Source organism: Schistocerca nitens, chromosome 2, assembly GCF_023898315.1.
Source record: "Schistocerca nitens isolate TAMUIC-IGC-003100 chromosome 2, iqSchNite1.1, whole genome shotgun sequence".
NCBI lineage: Eukaryota > Metazoa > Arthropoda > Insecta > Orthoptera > Acrididae > Schistocerca > Schistocerca nitens.
Window position 1 is genome coordinate 769,947,542 of NC_064615.1, and position 18,380 is coordinate 769,965,921.

General features: G+C 40.8%; 1 protein-coding gene across 2 annotated transcripts in view; it reads right to left on the reverse strand.

The window, feature by feature from the left end:
• Positions 1 to 640: 640 nt before the first annotated feature.
• LOC126234619 (uncharacterized) overlaps positions 641 to 18,380 on the reverse strand; it is a 194,222-nt gene continuing 176,482 nt past the window's right edge. The window contains exon 6 of one of the 2 annotated variants that reach the window (XM_049943347.1): positions 641 to 776. Coding sequence is in view for 1 of the 2 variants with exons in the window: in XM_049943348.1 (XP_049799305.1) it covers positions 772 to 776 (5 nt within the window). In the remaining variant the exon portion in view is untranslated. The remainder of the gene's footprint in view (positions 777 to 18,380) is intronic. The other variant, XM_049943348.1, reaches the window with a different exon arrangement.

An 18,380-nucleotide genomic window follows, 5' to 3' on the forward strand; every position in this document is an offset into this window, starting at 1 on the left:
CCGCTAGCATACTTTATATACGACCAGAATCTCTTGAGACTTTCTGCCTGGTTTTGAGGAAACTGTTATAAGCATCTCACATTGAAGTCCGCGCTCAATTTTGAGCTCCTGTAAAAGACTGCTAATCTAGGAGATTTTGTGTTCGTGGCCACCTACTCCACCCCCCCCCCCCCCCGCCCCTCTGTCCGCATGCTTCACACCCCACGCTCTGTTCTGCTCCCTACCCCCACTCTCTGTCTATCTTTTCCTCCTCCCTCTTTCTGTCCATTCTCCCCTCCCTCTTAATCTCCTCCTCTCTTTTTTCTCTGCCCATCTCCTCCTCTTCCCGTGCAATCCATTTCGCGCTCCCCCTCCCACTGTCCTTCCTCATGACCTGCGTCTATCTCCTAAACCTCCCCGGCCCCCCTCTTTTGAGAGGTGGGTGGTTCTTACGTCACAATGGTTCTCTTCCATCAGTAAGTGAAACGTGATGTGTACAAAATTTGTTCTAAATCGACCCAATGGTGTAGGAGGAGATGTGGAACAAACTTACTTACATTACTATAATATGTATGGATTCGTACAGACTTCCCATTGACATTTATTTGAAACACAGTTGACCACAGGAACGGAGCGCCAATGAAACACTGAAAACTGTGAAACTTTATTTAATTTATTGTGAATACTGTACGATTTGGGTATTTCAGTTGTGAAACTGAAGCTAGACGAGTGCACAATCCCGACGCTATCGTCGTCAACAGTACGCGTTGATCGACTTTTTCGGCCCATTGCTTAACCTGAAACAAGGAAAACCAAAGCATTAGTGTTGACAATAAATTTTCTTTGCCATATGACGAATCTGTATCAAACCTTTCTCCTCTGCAAAATAATGGAAATCAGAGTAGATTTTAAACGTCAAAACTGATGATTTCGAACTCACTGTCATTACTATGTTTGAACATGCCGTTATCATCTATGAAGTTCTGTATCGCAGAAGAAAATGCTCGTTTATGGAAAAGTTGAGGTAGAAGATTTATGGGTAAGACACTGGCCTGCAATCCTTAGGACAGTGATTAAAATTCCTGCCATTCCCATGAGGTTTAGGTTTTACATGGGTTTCCTTAATTACTTAACGTAAATGTCTTAATGGTTCCTCTGAAGACAAAGCGGCCAATTTTCTTCCATACCCTTTGCCAGTCCGAATTTTCCTGTTCTGTAACAACCTCGCCAATCAGCGAAACGTTTCATGTTAACTTCTGTGGCCTAGTTGAACGAGCTTTAGTAGTGATATGTGATTGACAACTCTATCGACGGCAGGAGTGGATTGCAAAACATTTCCTCCTGATCGTGTGAGGGCCGTCTGAACTATGTGTGTGAGGTTTAATTATCGATTATCAGTGATATTAATGTTAGGTTTGTGCATAAGTTCGAAGCTTTCTTGTTTTGCATGGTGGTATTCCAGTTGCTATGGATTTACTTGTCGACTGTCAGTTTTTATTTGTAGTTCACTGTTGCTACTTGAGTTTACGTGTTGTCAGTTTGTCATTTGGAGATAGTGAGTGGAGCTGTGGACGCTAGAAAGTGGAGTGCCAAGTGGAGAAATCGAAACACTTCCGACATAGTCTTCTGTTTGAGTTCAATAGAGAGTTGACAGCTGTGGAGGCAGTCAGAAACATTGGCGTCCCGTATGGGGATAACGTCATTCGACAGAGCACAGAAAGTTATTGATTTTCTCATGTTAAGGGTGTAGGTTCACTCTGCAAGGACTTCACAAAGGAAGACACCGTGGTAATAGTGGGTGGGGCAGACAACAGCATAGACAGGGACCCTAATTATCAACTGAGAGTGACCTGGTGAAGAAAGCTTCAGCGACGAGACATATTGGTGTTGATCTTGTGTTTGTTCTGAGGCACCATGACTGGGCTCTTTTAAACCCGTCTGTTAGGAGAATTAATTTAGAGGTGGAACGGCTGCCTGGATCAGGTATGAGATTTCATATTGGTGTGGTTCCTATTGACCCTATCAATAGGTGGGACTATATGAGCTTCACCTCAGCAGGAAAGAGGAGGGAAAACTACATGGGATAAGCAAATTACTTAAGGTGGGGATCACTATCGCATGTGGTAAAGTATCAGTCTCTACAAGTGACAGAACAGCAGCTTTTTGGGGCAGGGAGGAAAGAAACAAAAGATGATCAGAGATAGGTTGAAAATGACATTACAGTCATAAAAGAGGCAACCAAAAAGCAAATTATTATGTATGCAGTTCATGCTAACAGCCCTTAATTGAAACTGGAGATGTTCAGAAACTGACAGAAAAATTAGGTTCATCCATTTGGTAACTCAGCCAGTGTAAAAACTTACTTATCCTTATTGCATCAGAATATCCGAGGACCGAAGGGTAAGCTTGATGAATTGCTTATTTGAGGTGAAGAATTAGAGTTGAGCAAACCAACTGATATAATCTGCCCCACTGAACATCATGTGACCAGTGGTGTAGATATGTTAAGTGTTACAGGATTTAAGTTACCCTCTTACTTCTGTAGAGAAAAATGGAGAAAGGTGGAGTTGCCACATTTGTCAGAAACTGTGTTTATTTCAAGAAGAATGATATTAATAAATTTTGCCCAGAGCAGCACTTGAAGCTTGCGCCACAGAATAGTATGTCACTACCAGTCCTTTATAATAGTAAGTTTTTACAAAGCACCTTCAGAAAACTTTAAGCTCTTCATAAAAAATCTGGAATCTCTCTTGTCCCATCACACAGTAAAAAAGAAGGAAATAGTGATGACTGGTGATTTTAGAGCGTATTTATTGATAAGCGCTCTCAGTGAACAATTATAGCTATCAGCAACATTGTCATTCAATTTAATTCCTACTCTGAACTTTGGAACTAGGGTACATAAAAGCTCTGAGATTGCTATTGATAATATCTTTGTAGAAAAATCTAGGAAAAAAAACTCATGTCACAAAACCAATGGTAAATGAGCTCACTGATCATGGCATGCAGCATCTTGTGTTAAATTTTGAAACTTGTTAGGATAAAAAATCTGTTAAATCTGAATACAGGGGAGTAATAAATCAGTCAAACTTGAGAATTTTAGGAGGCTGCTCAAAGACATGAACTGGATGATAGATGTTCACAGTACTTCTGACTCAAATGGAAAATACGAAGCATTTGTTAATAAAGTTACTTCCTCTTCTGAAAATTGTTTTCCTCTAAAGGTAACTCAAATCAAACAGAAGTCTAAAAATAAACCATGGATTACAGAAGAAATAAAGATATCATGTGGGACAAATAGGAGACTGTATCTACTATCTAAGAACAGCTCTGATGGTACCATTGTAATGCATTACAAAGAAGACTGCAAAACACTTAAGCAGGTAATCCAGAAATCTAAGCAGCTTTACTATGAGAAAAAATAGTTACATCAGGGAACAAAAGAAACTATATGGGATATAGTGAAGTCAGAGACAAGTGGGGCCAAAAAGGAAAAGGAACAGACATCTCTAAAAATAAATGAGACATCAGTAACAGGTGCATATAGTGTTGCAAACATTTTAACCAAGTACTTTATTTCTGTTACTGACAGCTTGGGGTTATCAGATTTAATAAACAGTGCAATGGAATATCTGAGACCAGTCTCTACAAATAATTTCAGCAAAATGGAAATGACACTCACTTCTCCCAAAGAATTAGCATCCATCATAAAATCCTTAAAATCGAAGTATTCTAGCGGTTATGATAATATGGTAGCAAAGTTAATTAAAGGGTATTTATGTGAGTTGAGTTCTGTTTTAAGTTATTTGTGTAATTAGTCTTTTACCAGTGGAGCATTTCCATACTGGCTAAAATGCTCATCTTCTGAAGGTAACCTTTTTTACAAGAAGGGGGATAAAGAGACCAATTACACTTCTTCCAGCTTTTTCAAAATTGTTTGGAAAGGTTGTGTACAAGAGTCTTCTTAAGCATCTGACAGGAAATAATATATTGTCCAAGTCACAATTTGGGTTTCTTAAGAGTTTTGATATAGAGAAGGCTAGTTACATGCACAGTCTGAATGCAGTTAACTCATTAGATAAAAAATTAGAGGCTACTGGCATTTTCTGTGACCTGTCAGAAGCCTTTGACTGTGTAAATCACAGCATTATCTTAAGTAAATTACAATATTATGGTGTCACTGACAGTGCCGCAAAATAGTTCAAGTCTTATCTAACTAACAGAAAACAAAGGCTGTCATTGCAAAACATCTGTGGAGTAAGCAACCAGTCTTCATCTGATTGGGAATTAATTTCATATGGTGTTCCTCAAGGTTCAATCTTGGGTCCATTGCTTTCTCTTGTATATGCTAACGACATCTTGCCTGTTACGATGCCAGATGCTAAGCTTGTTTTGTTTGCAGATGATACAAACACTGCAATAAATAGCAAGCTAAATACAGGTTCAGAAATGGCTCCTAATCAAATTTTCACTGAAATTAATAAATAGTTTAAAGTTTATTAACTATCATTAAACTGTGAAAAGTCCCATTATATGCATTTCAGAAACTGTAAGAGATTTCTGTTCAGAACATGTATAGCATACGAGGACAAGCAGATAGATGAGGTTGGCAGTATTAAATTTCTGGGATTACCACTTGATAATAAATTTAGTTGGAAGGGCATATTACAGAATTGCTGAATCGCCTAAAGAAGTCTGTATTTGGAATGCGAATGACTTCAGAATAGGAGATACAAATATAAAAAACTTGCACACTTCGGCTGCTTTATGCCGTATGGGATTATGTTTTGGGGTAACCTGTCAAGGCAAGAAAAATTCTTTAGAGTGTAAAAGCGTGTAATGAGACTCATTTGTAGTGTAAATTCAAGAACACCATGTAGAAACCTGTTCAAGGAACTATGTATTCTAACCACTGAATCTTAGTGTAATTATTCCTTAATGAAATTTGTTTCACGTAACATGTCTATTTTTTCAACTAATAGCTCAAAACGTAGTGTTAATACTAGGAATAAGAACAACATACATAAAAACTTAAATTCATTTACTTTGGTCCAAAAATTTGTCAAATATACAGGAACACACATCTTCTATAAACTGCCAGCAACTATTAAAAACTTGGTTCCAGATCAAGTTTGAAAAACTTTTTGGTAGGCAACAACTTCTACTAAGATATTCATCTACAGATGAATATCTTAACAGGGACTGTTACATAAGCTTAAGTAAAAATGTCTGTTAGATTTCAATTTTGACAGCACTTGGTCACAATAGTCAAGATTAGGTGCTCTATGTATGATAAATTTATTAAAAGTGCGTAACTACGTTTCATTGTGACAGTGTATTAATTCTGTAAATATTAGCAGTTCCAGTTTACTGTAATGTACTGGCATATTTTTACAATCTCCTGACAAATGATCAGGGAAGTGGGTGTTATTTTCAAATGTTCTATGTTTTTTATGTTATACTTTCGGAAATGTTCCACACCCACGAGAATCACCTAATTTTTGAGTATATGCAAGGAAAACTGAATCTAGTCTAATCTAAGGAGTGTGGTATCGACATTAGTGATTCTCCACGTTCAAGAAGACCTTCGGGGTTTGATGAAGATCGTTTAAATGCAATAAACCACAATGATCCTCGTCAGTGTACTCGAGAACTAGTAAGTGTGATGAACTCTGATCATGCCACCATCGTGCGATATTTGCATGCAATGGGGAAGGTTCAAAAATCGGTTGTGTGGTTACCGCATGCGCTAAGCCAAAATCACAAAAATCTGTGGGTGGCCATATGTGCATCTCTGCTTGCTCGTCATCAGTTGACTCGTGAACAACATCGAGCATTGCTAACCTGTATCGTTACGCGTGACAAGAACTGGTGTCTTTAAGTTAACATAAGAAAACTGAATTAAATGCTGAGTCCAAATAAGGCAACAAAGTCCCATACAAAGACCTGTGCACATCCGCAAAGGATAATGTTACGAATCTGGTGAAACAGAGACAGTGTGGTGTTCTACGAATTGGTTCCCCAGGCTTTAACCACGACTGCTGACGTTCATTGTCAACAACTGAGACGTCTTGCAATGCAATCCAAGAACAACGACCAGGAAGACTGCGTGAAGTGATGTTTGTCCACGATAACAGCCGCCTACATTCTGCTAGACTGAAAAAAGACACTATACAAGAACTGGATTGGGAAGTAATACCGCACTCACCTTATTCATCTGCTCTTGTTCCCTCAGATTTTCATCTTTTCCGCTCTGTATCGAATAACGGACAAGGACTGAGAGAGAAGGAAGACTAATTGAGTTCTATAATAAATTTCAGCTGGTGATAGCGAATATTCTGCTCAAGAATCATAAGAGGAGAAGGTATACTAGGAAAAGGCCGGGTGATACGTCAAGATTTCAGTTCGATTACATGATGGTGAGACAGAGATAACGAAGTCAGATACTGGATGGTAAGGTGCACTCGGGAGCAGAGATAGACTCAGATCACAATATAGTAGTGATGAAGAAGAGACTGAAGTTTAAGAGATTAGTCAGGAAGAATCAATACGCACAGAAGTGGGTACAGAAGTAATAAGGAATGACGACATATGCTTCAAGGTCTCTAAGGCTGTAGATACCGCAAGAAGGAATAGGTCAATAAGCAGTGGAATTGAAGAGGAATAGACATCTCTAAAAAGAGCAATCACAGAACTTGGAAAGAAAAACATAGGTACTGCGAAGAAACCATGGATAACAGAAGAAATACTTCAGCTGATCGATGAAAGAAGGAAGTGCAAAAATGTTCAGGTAAATTCAGGAATACAGAAATACAAGTCACCGAGGAATGAGATAAATAGGACGCTCAGGGAAGCTCAGACGAAATGGCTGTGTGAAAAATATGAAGAAGTCGAAAAAGAAATTATTGTCTTGTGGACTGATTCAGCATATAGGAAAGTCGAAACAACGTTCGGTGAAATTAAAAGCAAGACTGGTAACATTAAGAGTGCAACAGAAATTCCACTGTTAAATGCAGAGGGGAGAGCAGATAGGTGGAAAGAGTACATTGGCGGCCTCAATGAGGGGGAAGATTTGTCTAATGTAATAGAAGAAGAAACAGGAGTCGATTTAGAAGAGACAGGGGATCCAGTACCAGAATTAGAATTTAAAAGAGGTTTGGAGAATTTAATATCAAATAAGGCGCAAGGGATAGATAACATTCCATCAGAATTTCTAAAATCATTGGGAGAAGTGGCAACAAGACGACTATCCACGATGGTGTGCAGAACGTATTGAGTCAGGCGACATACCATCTGACTTTCGAAAAACTATCATCCACTGCAAGAGATGACAAGGGCGAGAATTATCGCACAATCAGTTTAGCAGTTCATGCATCCAAGTTGCTGACAAAAGTAATATACAGAAGAATGGAAGAGAAAATTGGGGATGTGTTAGATGACGATCAGTTTAGCTTCAGGAAATGTAAAGGTAGCAGAAAAGCAATTCTGACGTTGCGATTGACAGTGGAAACAAGACCACAGAAAAATCAAGACCCGTTCATAGGATTTGTCGACATGGCAAACGCATTCGACAATGTTAAATGTTGCAAGATTTTCGAAATTCTGAGAAAAACAGGGGTAAGCTATAGGGAAAGGCAGGTAGTATAAAATAAGTACAAGAGCCAAGAGGGAATAATAGGAGTGGACGACCAAGAACGAAGTGCTCGGATAAAAAAGGGAGTAAGACAGGAATGTAGTCTTTTGCGGCTACTGCTCGATATATACATCGAAGAAGTTATGACGGAAATAAAAGAAAGGTTCAAGAATGGAATTAAAATTCATCAGTGATAAGATTGCTGAAGACATTGCTATCCTCAGTGAAGGTGAAGAAGAATTACAGGATTTACTGAATGGTATGAACGCTCTAATCAGTGCCAAATATAGATTGAAAGTAAATCGAAGAAAGACGAAAGTAATGAGAAGTAGCAGGAGTGAGAATCGCGAGAAACTTAAAATCAGGACTGATGGCTAAGAAGTAGGCAAAGTTAACGAATTCCGTTGCCTAGGCAGCAAAATAACCAATGACGGACGGAACATGGTCATCAAAAACAGACTAGCACTGGCAAAAAAGGGCATTCCTGGCCTAGAAAAGTCTATTGGTATCTACCACAAGCCTTAATTGGAGGAATAAATTTCTTGAAATGTCCGCCTGCCTAGCTACGTGGTAACGTGCTTGCCTCCCATGCAGCGGGTCTGGGTTCGATTTCCGGCCGTGTTGGAGATTTTCTCCGCTCGCGGATTGGGTGTTGTGTTGTCCTCTTCGTCATTTCATCTCATCACCGGCACGCAAGTCGCAAATAACACTTGCACTCGGTGGCCGAACTTCCCCGGATGGGGCCTCCCGACCAAAAATGGCACACGATCATTTGATTTCATTTTTCTTGACATATAAGTTTGGAGCACAGCATTATATGGTAGTGAAACATGGACTTTGGGAAAAAAGGAAGAGAATCGAGTGATTTGGTATGTGGTGCTACGAAAGAACGCTGTAAGTCAGTTTGACTGATAAGATAAAAAATGAGGAGATTCTGCACGGAAAGTGAGAGGAAAGGGACATGTGGAAAACACTGACAAGGAGAAGGGACAGGATGATATGACATCTGTTAAGACATCAGGGAACAACTTCCATGGTACTAGAGGGAGCTGTAGAGGGTAGACAGAGATTTGAATACATCCAGAAAATAATTGAGGATGTAGGTTGCAAGTGCTACTTTGAGATAAAGAGATTGGCAAATTCGTGGCGAGTCGCATCAATCCAGTCAAAAGACTGATGATTAGAAAAATAGAAAAACGAACAACTTTCAAGGAATTTCCTCTCCGGATGAAAAAGCGCTGTGAATATGATTCGACGAGTTCTTCGTCTCAAAACCTTGTTATTTCTACAGTAGCGGAATAGAAAAGTTATCCCGGTGTTGGCAGACTGTTATAAACAGTGGAAGAGAAAGTATTATTGGTGACTAAAGTCTCTGTTATGTGTACCTGTTGTGTTTAATAAAGTTACCGAAAAACGCTACTAACTTAGGCACCAACCTAATACAATCAACACGCGAGAACTGTGTAGTCATTTTTTTAGGTTAGGTTCCTCCCCACGCTAAACAAACCGTTGGCCTCAAAAATTACCAGTTCATGACACTGATGTGGGTGTGCCAACTAAATGATAAAAGATCTTTCTTTCTGTGTATTCGCAGCACATTACACTTGTCTACATTGATATTCAATAGCCATTCGCTGCACCATGCGTCAATTCGTTGCAGATAAATGCAGAATATTGGAGCAACAACAAGTAGAATAGAAAGGTGGTTGCAGCACCTAAGTTGCAGTTGATGTTTTTAACAATGTATCACTTAAAGTTTTAAATATGTATTATACTAACTGAACATAGGGGAAAGGCCGAAATGCGGGATCCTATGAATAAAGATATACAAAATATGGCTGGTTGTTGTATTTTTTCAAGTAATAGATAGTGGGTTATGTTGCAACTATAATGGCCAGCAGTGTATTTGCTGTCGATTTAGATGCAGTTATGGTTTCATCTGGCCGCACTTGCAGTGGTATATCATGTCGATCACAGCGCTTAAGTGCCTGTAAAAAAGAAGCTAACGTAGTCTGCGAAGATCATGCTCACTGATTTTGGCTGTTATCGTGGTATGCTGGTATCTACTGACAGAACGTGTCTCCAAAGGGCACAGACCTCCACAAAATCTTAAGCTATCTACTACAATAGTGTTTTGTTTTTGTCTTCTGCTGCTATAATGTTACACAGGATATCCCAAAATCATACACACAGTACATACCCGTTATATTATTTGACACCAGATAATAGAATTTTAATCCTCGAAAATGCGCAGTGCAAAGAAAATGTAATAATTTGTCATTGGTAAAAGTAAACTTGCAATTTAAATTGATGTCAATAACAGCGGAGGAAAGCCTAAGCTACTGACAATCTACCCAAAGAAGAAAAATGTCTGGCACACAGAACAACAGCTTTCAGATGTAGATCACAAATGTTTCCCCTTAACAGTTGTTTCTGTGCCGCAGAGTAATTCTTGAGGAAAAATAATTATTTTTCCAGAAAAAGCTCTGTAAATTTTCAGCATATAGCCATATCAATAATTTTATCTTCTTTCCTTTTTAGATACGTACATGTGTCTATCTTTGGGACACGTTTCACATCGTAACGTTTATCTTAAATATGATCTATAGAACACTAGGGAGGTGGAGCAGTTTCCGGCGCACTGATTTATGACCTTATGTAAACAAACACCATCTGCCGCTTTTAATGTTACCCCCATCCCTCTCCCCTTTCTGAGGAGCCCAGCTGCATCCTTCCTAATGAAAATAACATCAATGATGTGATTGTAAACGTGTAATGTTAACAAGCTGTGCACCATTGCTCTTATCGTTTATTTGTTTCAATCCAAGATGTTTATCTCTCTGACCCATTTCCATTTGACACTTAACACCCCCCTCCTCCATCCATTAGCCACTCCCCCCCCCCCCCCCACACACACACACACTGCTAGGCCAATTGGGTGATGTATAAATGGTATGGCAGGTTGAATTTCTGTGATTTATGACCCCAAAAAACAACCACTTTGTCACTACAATGGATATGGGACAATCATATGAGTGTTATCCTACAATTTATGAAACAGTACGTTATTCCAATTATTTAATTAATGTAATTTATGATCCTCTATCAATACACAGCTGCCTACATATTCATGTCGCCCTTGTTTACAGTTTGTACCACTTTTGGGGAAATATATTGCTACTTAGCCGATTTTCTTCCAGTATTCCAAATATACACTGTTCAAGATTATCATCAGCAGACACGATTTGTATGTTCTGAAACACCAATTTCAGTTTTCCCTCCTAGTCAGCGCTACAGTTGTGGTACTGCAGTTGCGTTTTGGAGGAAAATAAAACATCAAAGATTGCAAAATAAAAAAAAATATTTAAAAAATCAAAGGCGTTAAGACGAAAAATTTTAAAATCGACTAGAGCAAAGGAGTATCAGTGCCCCAGTGCGGAGTGTGAGGGGAGGATGTACTGTTTTCCGCATATCTGGTCCCCTGACCGCTATCGTACCCTACTTGGTGGGTGATATAGAAGCCATTCCATCACTTTCGTCATCCAGAGGCTGAAATAGGCGTAATCCACTACGGTAGCACTAGTGGTGCTAATGTGTACACAGAAAACTATAGATGCTTGGAACCTATCTGACATGTGAGGGGTGGTGACCCTTCCTGGGTTATGTTCGTTTACTTAAATAAATGTTCCTGTTCCATTGTGTCCTTTTTTTATGGTCATCAGTCTACTGACTGGTTTGATGCGACCCGCCACGAATTCCTTTCCTGTGCTAACCTCTTCATCTCAGAGTAGCACTTGCAACCTACGTCCTCAATTATTTGCTTTATTTGCTTGACGTATTCCAGTCTCTGTCTTCCTCTACAGTTTTTGCCCTCTACAGCTCCCTCTAGTACCATGGAAGTCATTCCCTCATGTCTTAGCAGATGTCCTATCATCCTGTCCCTTCTCCTTATCAGTGTTTTCCACATATTCCTTTCCTCTCCGATTCTGCGTAGAACCTCCTCATTCCTTACCTTATCAGTCCACCTAATTTTCAACATTCGTCTATAGCACCACATCTCAAATGCTTCGATTCTCTTCTGTTCCGGTTTTCCCACAGTCCATGTTTCACTACCATGCAATGCTGTACTCCAGACGTACATCCTCAGAAATTTCTTCCTCAAATTAAGGCCGGTATTTGATATTAGTACACTTCTCTTGGCCAGAAATGCCTTTTTTTTTGCCATAGCGAGTCTGCTTTTGATGTCCTCCTTGCTCCGTCCGTTATTGGTTATTTTACTGCCTAGGTAGCAGAATTCCTTAACTTCTTTGACTTCGTGACCATCAATCCTGATGTTAAGTTTCTCGCTGTTCTCATTTCTACTACTTCTCATTACCTTCGTCTTTCTCCGATTTACTTTCAAACCATACTGTGTACTCATTAGACTGTTCATTCCGTTCAGCAGATCATTTAATTCTTCTTCACTTTCACTCAGGATAGCAATGTCATCAGCGAATCGTATCATTGATATCCTTTCACCGTGTATTTTAATTCCACTCCTGAACCTTTCTTTTATTTCCATCATTGCTTCCTCGATGTACAGACTGAAGAGTAGGGGCGAAAGGCTACAGCCTTGTCTTACACCCTTCTTAATACGAGCACTTCGTTCTTGATCGTCCACTCTTATTATTCCCTCTTGGTTGTTGTACATTTTGTATATGACCCGTCTCTCCCTATAGCTTACCCCTACTTTTTTCAGAATCTCGAACAGCTTGCACCATTTTATATTGTCGAACGCTTTTTCCAGGTGGACAAATCCTATGAAAGTGTCTTGATTTTTCTTTAGCCTTGCTTCCATTATTAGCCGTAACGTCAGAATTGCCTCTCTCGTCCCTTTACTTTTCCTAAAGCCAAACTGATCGTCACCTAGCGCATTCTCAATTTTCTTTTCCATTCTTCTGTTTATTATTCTTGTAAGCAGCTTCGATGCATGAGCTGTTAAGCTGATTGTACGATAATTCTCGCACTTGTCAGCTCTTGCCGTCTTCGGAATTGTGTGGATGATGCTTTTCCGAAACTCAGATGGTATATCGCCAGACTCATATATTCTACACACCAACGTGAATAGTCGTTTTGTTGCCACTTCCCCCAATGATTTTAGAAATTCTGATGGAATGTTATCTATCCCTTCTGCCTTATTTGACCGTAAGTCCTCCAAAGCTCTTTTAAATTCCGATTCTAATACTGGATCCCCTATCTCTTCTAAATCGACTCCTGTTTTTTCTTCTATCACATCAGACAAATCTTCACCCTCATAGAGGCTTTCAATGTATTCTTTCCACCTATCTGCTCTCTCCTCTGCATTTAACAGTGGAATTCCCGTTGCACTCTTAATGTTACCACCATTGCTTTTAATGTCACCAAAGGTTGTTTTCACTTTCCTGTATGCTGAGTCTGTCCTTCCGACAATCATATCTTTTTCGATGTCTTAACATTTTTCCTGCAGCCATTCGTCTTAGCTTCCGTGCACTTCCTATTTATTTCATTCCTCAGCGACTTGTATTTCTGTATTCCTGATTTTCCCGGAACATGTTTGTACTTCCTCCTTTCATCAATCAACTGAAGTATTTCTTTTGTTACCCATGGTTTCTTCGCAGCTACCTTCTTTGTACCTATGTTTTCCTTCCCAACTTCTGTGATGGCCCTTTTTAGAGATGTCCATTCCTCTTCAACTGTACTGCCTACTGCGCTATTCCTTATTGCTGATCTATAGCGTTAGAGAACTTCAAACGTATCTCGTCATTCCTTAGTACTTCCGTATCCCACTTCTTTGCGTATTGATTCTTCCTGACTAATGTCTTGAACTTCAGCCTACTCTTCATCACTACTATATTGTGATCTGAGTCTATAACTGCTCCTGGGTACGCCCTACAATCCAGTATCTGATTTCGGAATCTCTGTCTGACCATGATGTAATCTAATTGAAATCTTCCCGTATCTCCCGGCCTTTTCCAAGTATACCTCCTCGTCTTGTGATTTTTGAACAGGGTATTCGCTATTACTAGCTGAAACTTGTTACGGAACTCAATTAGTCTTTCTCCTCTTTCATTCCTCGTCCCAAGCCCATATTCTCCTGTAACCTTTTCTTCTACTCCTTCCCCTACAACTGCATTCCAGTCGCCCATGACTATTAGATTTTCGTCCCCCTTTACATACTGCATTACCCTTTCAATATCCTCATACACTTTCTCTATCTGTTCATCTTCAGCTTGCGACGTCGGCGTGTATACCTGAACTATCGTTGTCGGTGTTGGTCTGCTGTCGATTCTGATTAGAACAACCCGGTCACTGAACTGTTCACAGTAGCACACCCTTTGCCCTACCTTCCTATTCATAACGAATCCTACACCTATTATACCATTTTCTGCTGCTGTTGATATTACCCGATACTCATCTGACCAGAAATTCTTGTCTTCCTTCCACTTCACTTCACTGACCCCTACTATATCTAGATTGAGCCTTTGCATTTCCCTTTTCAGATTTTCTAGTTTCCCTACCACGTTCAAGCTTCTGACATTCCACACCCCGACTCGTAGAACGTTACCCTTTCGTTGATTATTCAATCTTTTTCTCATGGTAACCTCCCCCTTGGCAGTCCCCTCCCGGAGATCCGAATGGGGGACTATTCCGGAATCTTTTGCCAATGGAGAGATCATCATGACACTTCTTCAATTGCAGGCCACATGTCCTGTGGATACACGTTACGTGTCTTTAATTCAGTGGTTTCCATTGCCTTCTGCATCCTCATGTCGTTGATCATTGCTGATTCTTCCGCCTTTAGGGGCAATTTCCCACCCCTAGGACAAGAGAGTGCCCTGAACCTCTATCCGCTCCTCCGCCCTCTTTGACAAGGCCGTTGGCAGAATGAGGCTGACTTCTTATGCCGGAAGTCTTCGGCCGCCAATGCTGATTATTTATCAAAATTTAGGCAGTGGCGGGGATCGAACCCGGGACCGAAGACCCTTTGATTATGAATCAAAGACGCTACCCCTTTTTTTTTTTTTTTTTTTTTTTTTTTTTTCCAGCTGGATTTATTAGTCATAACATTCCACAGTAGTACATATTATTCAACTGACATTTAAAAGTAATAAAACAAAGGTTCCTTGGCATTAAAAAAAAAAAAAAAAAAAAAAAAAAAAAAAAGTCTAAACCAGATAGTGATGTTCGTCACTTGATCGTATTTGTTTTTCAAAGATCAAATTGTCTCTCGTTTCTTCATGTTCTGAATCGCATCATCGAAAATGGTGTTCACATGACTAGACCACGGGTCGAACATCCATTGTGTCCTATCACGTAGTAAATGATAAACATTAAAAGTCTCTACTTGTGTTCTGAATGAGGATTTAGAAAAGTAGATATTTGGAATACTGGAAGAAAAAAGCCCTAAAACTATACGAAAATACCGCAAAACTGTTACAAATTGCACTGTTGAACATTAAACGATGGGACATAGATGGATTTCTTTAACTAACTTCAAGGGTGCTAATTATTTAAAATTTAAAGTTTCATGTTTATGTATGTCTTTCGACGACTGTAGGTTTGGTATGCACTTTCTGGAACAATAGTTGTAGTTTCTACTGGTAGTTGGTGTAACAGTTGTGATGCTGCAGCCACATCCGAGATGATGGATGGTGGGAAATCAACAAAAAAGGGCAAGAAATATACGCAATCAAAGATTGTTTTGGTGGAACATTTAAAAATTGATGATAAAATATCAGACTATCCCAGTTGTGCTTTATGCCCTGTTCCCCATCCCCTCTCCTGTTTCCAAATGAACACAGTGTATTTTTGAAAATTAAGAAGCTAGTCAACAATCTGAGATGGCCAAAAACCCAAATATTTTAATGGGGAATTAAAATCCCTCTCCCTTCCTCATCCCACCACCCACTCCCCTCCCTTCACCATAGCTCCACTCAATCAAAAAATCCAAAATGGCAGAACTTGCTCAACTGTGCTTTACGCCCTACCCCAGCCCCCTCTTTCAACCAATCACAGTGAAGTGTTAGTAAGTATTAAAACGGTTCAGCCAAGCAGATTTCAGCTTCAATGAACAAATTAACAATAAATCAACTAGCCCAGCTGTGCTTTGTACCTCCACACCCCCATCTCTTTCTCTTGCCAACCAGTCAGTGTCTAGTATAAAATGTCTAAAAGTGACACCAACTTGCATTATTTCGATAACATTTATGTAGAGTTACATTTACAAACGCACACTGCGTTTTAGTACCTGAATAGTGTAAATTCGCGTAGTCGTCTGTCTTCTGTTTCTATTTTGAACGGCCAGTGTCGGTTGGTCACAGCCAGTGTGCTCCCTGCCGCCGTTGGATAAGCAGCTGCCAGCAGCAAGTCGTATACTCTTAGCTCACTTATTTGTTACATAGTTTAATTCTTAGTTTCTTTGCGCGTTTTTGGGTACTTTCGTTGTTTAATTCATAAATTTCGGGTGTATTATAGTATTTGAGAGTTGTAGCATCGCTTTTAGTACCTGAAGAGTGTAAATTCGCGTAGTCTCCTTCTGCCGCCGAGCAGTGTGTCAGCAGTGCGGAAGTAGCAGCATTACTGCATTTACTAGGTAATCTTGTATTTTAATAACCGTTTAAATTTTGTGTCGAATTGTTTGTGCTCTCTGTAGATGAGTTCAGACGTTCTTTGCACAACAGTATTTAGCATGGACAGGGACTGCGACTGCTGTGTTCGGATGCGGACTGATTTGGCGTCCATTCGCTCCCAGCTTCAGGCAGTGTTGGCTTCGGTCACACAGCTTGAGGCTGTTGCCAACGGACATCACTGTAGGGGGCCGGACAGGGGTTTGTCGGGGACGGCCAGCTCGTCCCACACATCCCCTGATCGGACTATGGCTGTGGCTGCCCGGGATACTGCCCACATTGAGGCTGACCCCTCACCCGTGGTTGAGTGGGAGGTCGTCTCGAGGTATGGCAGGGGGCAAAAGACATTCCAGAGGGCTGAACGGAAGGCCTCTCCAGTTTGTCTGACGAACCGGTTTCAGGCTTTGTCTCCGGCTCATACTGATCTTCGGCCAGACATGGCTGCTTGTCTTGTTCCAGAGGTTGCCCCTCAGTCTGTAAGATCCAGGCGGTCGCAGAGGGTGGGCTTACTGGTAGTTGGGAGCTCCAACGTCAGACGCTTAATGGGGCCCCTTAGGGATATGGCAGCAAGAGAGGGGAAGAAAACCAATGTGCACTCCGTGTGCATACCGGGAGGAGTCATTCCAGATGTGGAAAGGGTCCTTCTTGATGCACATGAAGGGTACAGGGTGCACCCATCTCCAGGTGGTCGCTCATGTCGGCACCAACGATCTGTGTCGCTATGGATTGGAGAAAATCCTCTCTGGCTTCTGGCGATCTGATTTGGTGAAGACTGCCAGTCTCGCTAGCGGGATGAAAGCAGAGCTCACCATTTGCAGCATCATCGACAGGACTGACTGCGGACCTTTGGTACAGAGCCGAGTGGAGGGTCTGAATCAGATGCTGAGACAGTTCTGCGACCGTGTGGGCTGCATATTCCTCGACTTGCGCCATAGGGTGGTGGGGTTTCGGGTTCCGCTGGATAGGTCAGGAGTCCACTACACACAGCAGGCGGCTACACGGGAAGCAGGGGTTGTGTGGCGGCGACTGGGCGGTTTTTTAGGTTAGATGGCCTCGGGCAAGTACAGAAAGGGCAACAGCCTCAAAGAGTGCAGGGCAAAGTCAGGACATGCGGGGACCAAGCAGCAATCGGTATTGTAATTGTAAACTGTCGAAGCTGCGTTGGTAAAGTACCGGAACTTCAAGCACTGATAGAAAGCACTGAAGCTGAAATCGTTATAGGTACAGAAAGCTGGCTGAAGCCAGAGATAAATTCTGCCGAAATTTTTACAAAGGCACAGACGGTGTTTAGAAGGGACAGATTGCATGCAACCTGTGTGGCGTGTTTGTCGCTGTTAGTAGTAGTTTATCCTGTAGTGAAGTAGAAGTGGATAGTTCCTGTGAATTATTATGGGTGGAGGTTACACTCAACAACCTAGCTAGGTTAATGATTGACTCGTTTTACAGACCTCCCGACTCAGCAGCATTAGTGGTAGAACAACTGAGAGAAAATCTGGAATACATTTCACATAAATTTCCTCAGTATGTTATAGTCTTAGGTGGAGATTTCTATTTACCAGATATAGACTGGGACACTCAGATGTTTAGGACGGGTGGTAGGGACAGAGCATCGAGTGACATTATACTGAGTGCACTATCCGAAACTTACCTCGAGCAATTAAACAGAGAACCGACTCGTGGAGATAACATCTTGGACCTACTGATAACAAACAGACCCGAACTTGCGACTCTGTAAGCGCAGAACAGGGAATCAGTGATCATAAGGCAGTTGCAGCATCCCTGAATATGGAAGTAAATAGGAATATAAAAAAGGGAGGAAGGTTTATCTGTTTAGCAATAGTAATAGAAGGCAGATTTCAGACTACCTAACAGACCAAAGCGAGAATTTCTGTTCCGACACTGACAATGTTGAGTGTTTATGGATAAAGTTCAAGGCAATCGTAAAATGCGTTTTAGACAGGTACGTGCCGAGTAAAACTGTGAGGGACGGGAAAAACCCACCGTGGTTCAACTACAAAGTTAGGAAACTACAGCGAAAGCAAAAAGAGCTTCACTGCAAGTTTAAACGCAGCCAAAACCTCTCAGACAAACAGAAGCTAAACGATGTCAAAGTTAGCGTAAGG